General features: G+C 35.2%; 1 protein-coding gene across 1 annotated transcript in view; it reads right to left on the minus strand.

The window, feature by feature from the left end:
- Positions 1-1,160: 1,160 nt before the first annotated feature.
- LOTGIDRAFT_164117 (hypothetical protein) overlaps positions 1,161-2,218 on the minus strand; it is a gene marked incomplete at both ends in the record, with an annotated part of 3,338 nt that continues 2,280 nt past the window's right edge. Inside the window, one exon of the mRNA XM_009060603.1 lies at positions 1,161-1,390. Within this exon, the coding sequence (XP_009058851.1) occupies positions 1,161-1,390 (230 nt within the window). The remainder of the gene's footprint in view (positions 1,391-2,218) is intronic.

A 2,218-nucleotide genomic window follows, 5' to 3' on the forward strand; every position in this document is an offset into this window, starting at 1 on the left:
TCAAAATAAAGACAATCACCATCTTATCACAGTTGAATAAAATCCTTTTCCCTGTCTATTCCTTGCCCCACGACATGGCTGCTACTACAATTGGATAAAGCTCTAAAAATGCCATAGAACTTGGCCAAGCAATAAATTAAGTCAACTCAGAAATAGGCCATTGTTCTGAAAACCAATGCCCTGAATAATAACCTCCAAAACCTAATGTTGATGATGCATCAGTAAACAATTTGAAGTCAATATAACTAATTACCTTTGGTTCATAAAACATATTTAAGCCATTCCAATTTTTTTTAAAATCCTGTCACATAATTAAATCAAACTTGCATTCAGAATTCAAATGAACATAATAATAGCTTTCCTTTACACTACAGAACACATCAATCTATATAGGTAACTAACAAAAGACCTTCCAGGCAATATCACTCACATAGCAAAATCAAATGCCCAAAAGGTCAAAAATTACCTCTATGATATAATTGTTTTGCGCAATCCAACAGATAGCAGTTGCTAATAAATCAAATAATTTAGGGATACTACGGCAGCCAAATACCAATCTTACAAAAAAATAATAAAAACCTTTCCATTTGAAACAAAACCATCTCATTTGAGCAAGGTGAATAGCCAAAAGCTTAAATGCATCAGCGATATCAACTTTACAAAGCTAAGGATGTTGCATCGTCAATACGAATATAAGTAAGAGAGCAATGGTCTTTGTCTATGAGATCATTAATACTTTGAAAAGTTGAATTCTCATGAGGAGAAGATAAGTCTAAAACTAAAAGAAAGAATATCTATGCGTAGCTAAACTTAAAGGACTGACTCTATATTTATCAAAAGGTGGCTGAGTAAAGGGTCCCTTAATAAACATGTAAATATTTACAAAATATCGAGTGGGCGTTCCCTTGGTAGAACGGCAAGACAGTCTGATAGAAAGTACATTTAAAAACATCCCTAAACTAATAGGCCTACTATAAAAACTAATGTAAGCCTATCTATAGGCCTTTCTATATCTAAACCGTAACTTTATTGTTTTTGTGTTTTTATCATAGTAATAGCGATAATAAAACCTAATCTACCAACGATCCGAACCGCAATTTCATATGCGGAAATATATCAATAAATGAGGAAGTATTTCATAATGAAAGTGGCATCAGGTGTCAAGAATGGTAAGCATCTCCTGCATGGTCTGGGCGTTGAATTCGAATGATTATACCTTCAATATAGAGTATGAGATCTTTGTTATTACCATCAACATCTCTAACAGTTGTTAAATTAGGGTATTTCTCTGGGCGTGGTAGTTTGATGAATCTTGGAGCAATGCTTAAGAAAAAATCGGCAACCTCATAGTATATCAAGGTAGTAGTTTTAGCCACGCCACTTGAACCACCTGAAGCCAGATATACCAAAATGTCTCCATGCGTTTTTGATAAACACACATTTGTCTCCTTGCTGGGTCTCCATGTATAGAATCATGATACTCGGCCGATAACTCATCTTATTCATGTTGATTCACTCGGATATGAGGATCAATCGGTTGCGCACTTGTAGCAGGTTGCCTTTCCAAATTGTCGCCTCTATCTTGTACAGCAATAGCTTGAGCAACCGGTAAAAATCATTTTAAATGAAATAAAATGGCTGCTAACACCAACACTAAACTTTAACTCATGACCCTAGAGATTAGTTTACTGGGAAGGGAGGTTTTGATTCTCCCAAATGTACAGGCCTAGGTTGGAGCAGACATTTTATTTAGAAATTAGGATCAAGTGTCTTGATATTGGGTTTTCTTCTGTTCTTATTCTGATCCGAAATTAGAAAAAATAACTAGCCCAATGGGCGAGAAGTATAGTATCTGTTATGTACTGATTGTTTTTAGTTTACTATGAACAATATTATCATTTAAGTTCTTATTTTTTGAATATGCAACTATCATTTCCTGCTTATAGACATGGGGGAATTTCTCTTGAAGGCTCTTATAGTGGGCATGAACTATCTTGCTTGCTCGGTTGCTGGTTGTATTAAACGGGACAACAAAGGGTGCTATGACTACATAATGATGAATATTTAGTCCTATAGGTCTTGCTGTATTCAATGTCTCAATCCAATTGACGGAATTTGGTAGTTTCATCTTCGGGCAAGTCAATTTCTATATGCTCAATTGGGATTAGGGCGAGATCGTCTATTGAATGGTTGTCGAGGTTGAAATGATTAGAAACCA

This window comes from Lottia gigantea (assembly GCF_000327385.1).
Source record: "Lottia gigantea unplaced genomic scaffold LOTGIsca_43, whole genome shotgun sequence".
NCBI lineage: Eukaryota > Metazoa > Mollusca > Gastropoda > Lottiidae > Lottia > Lottia gigantea.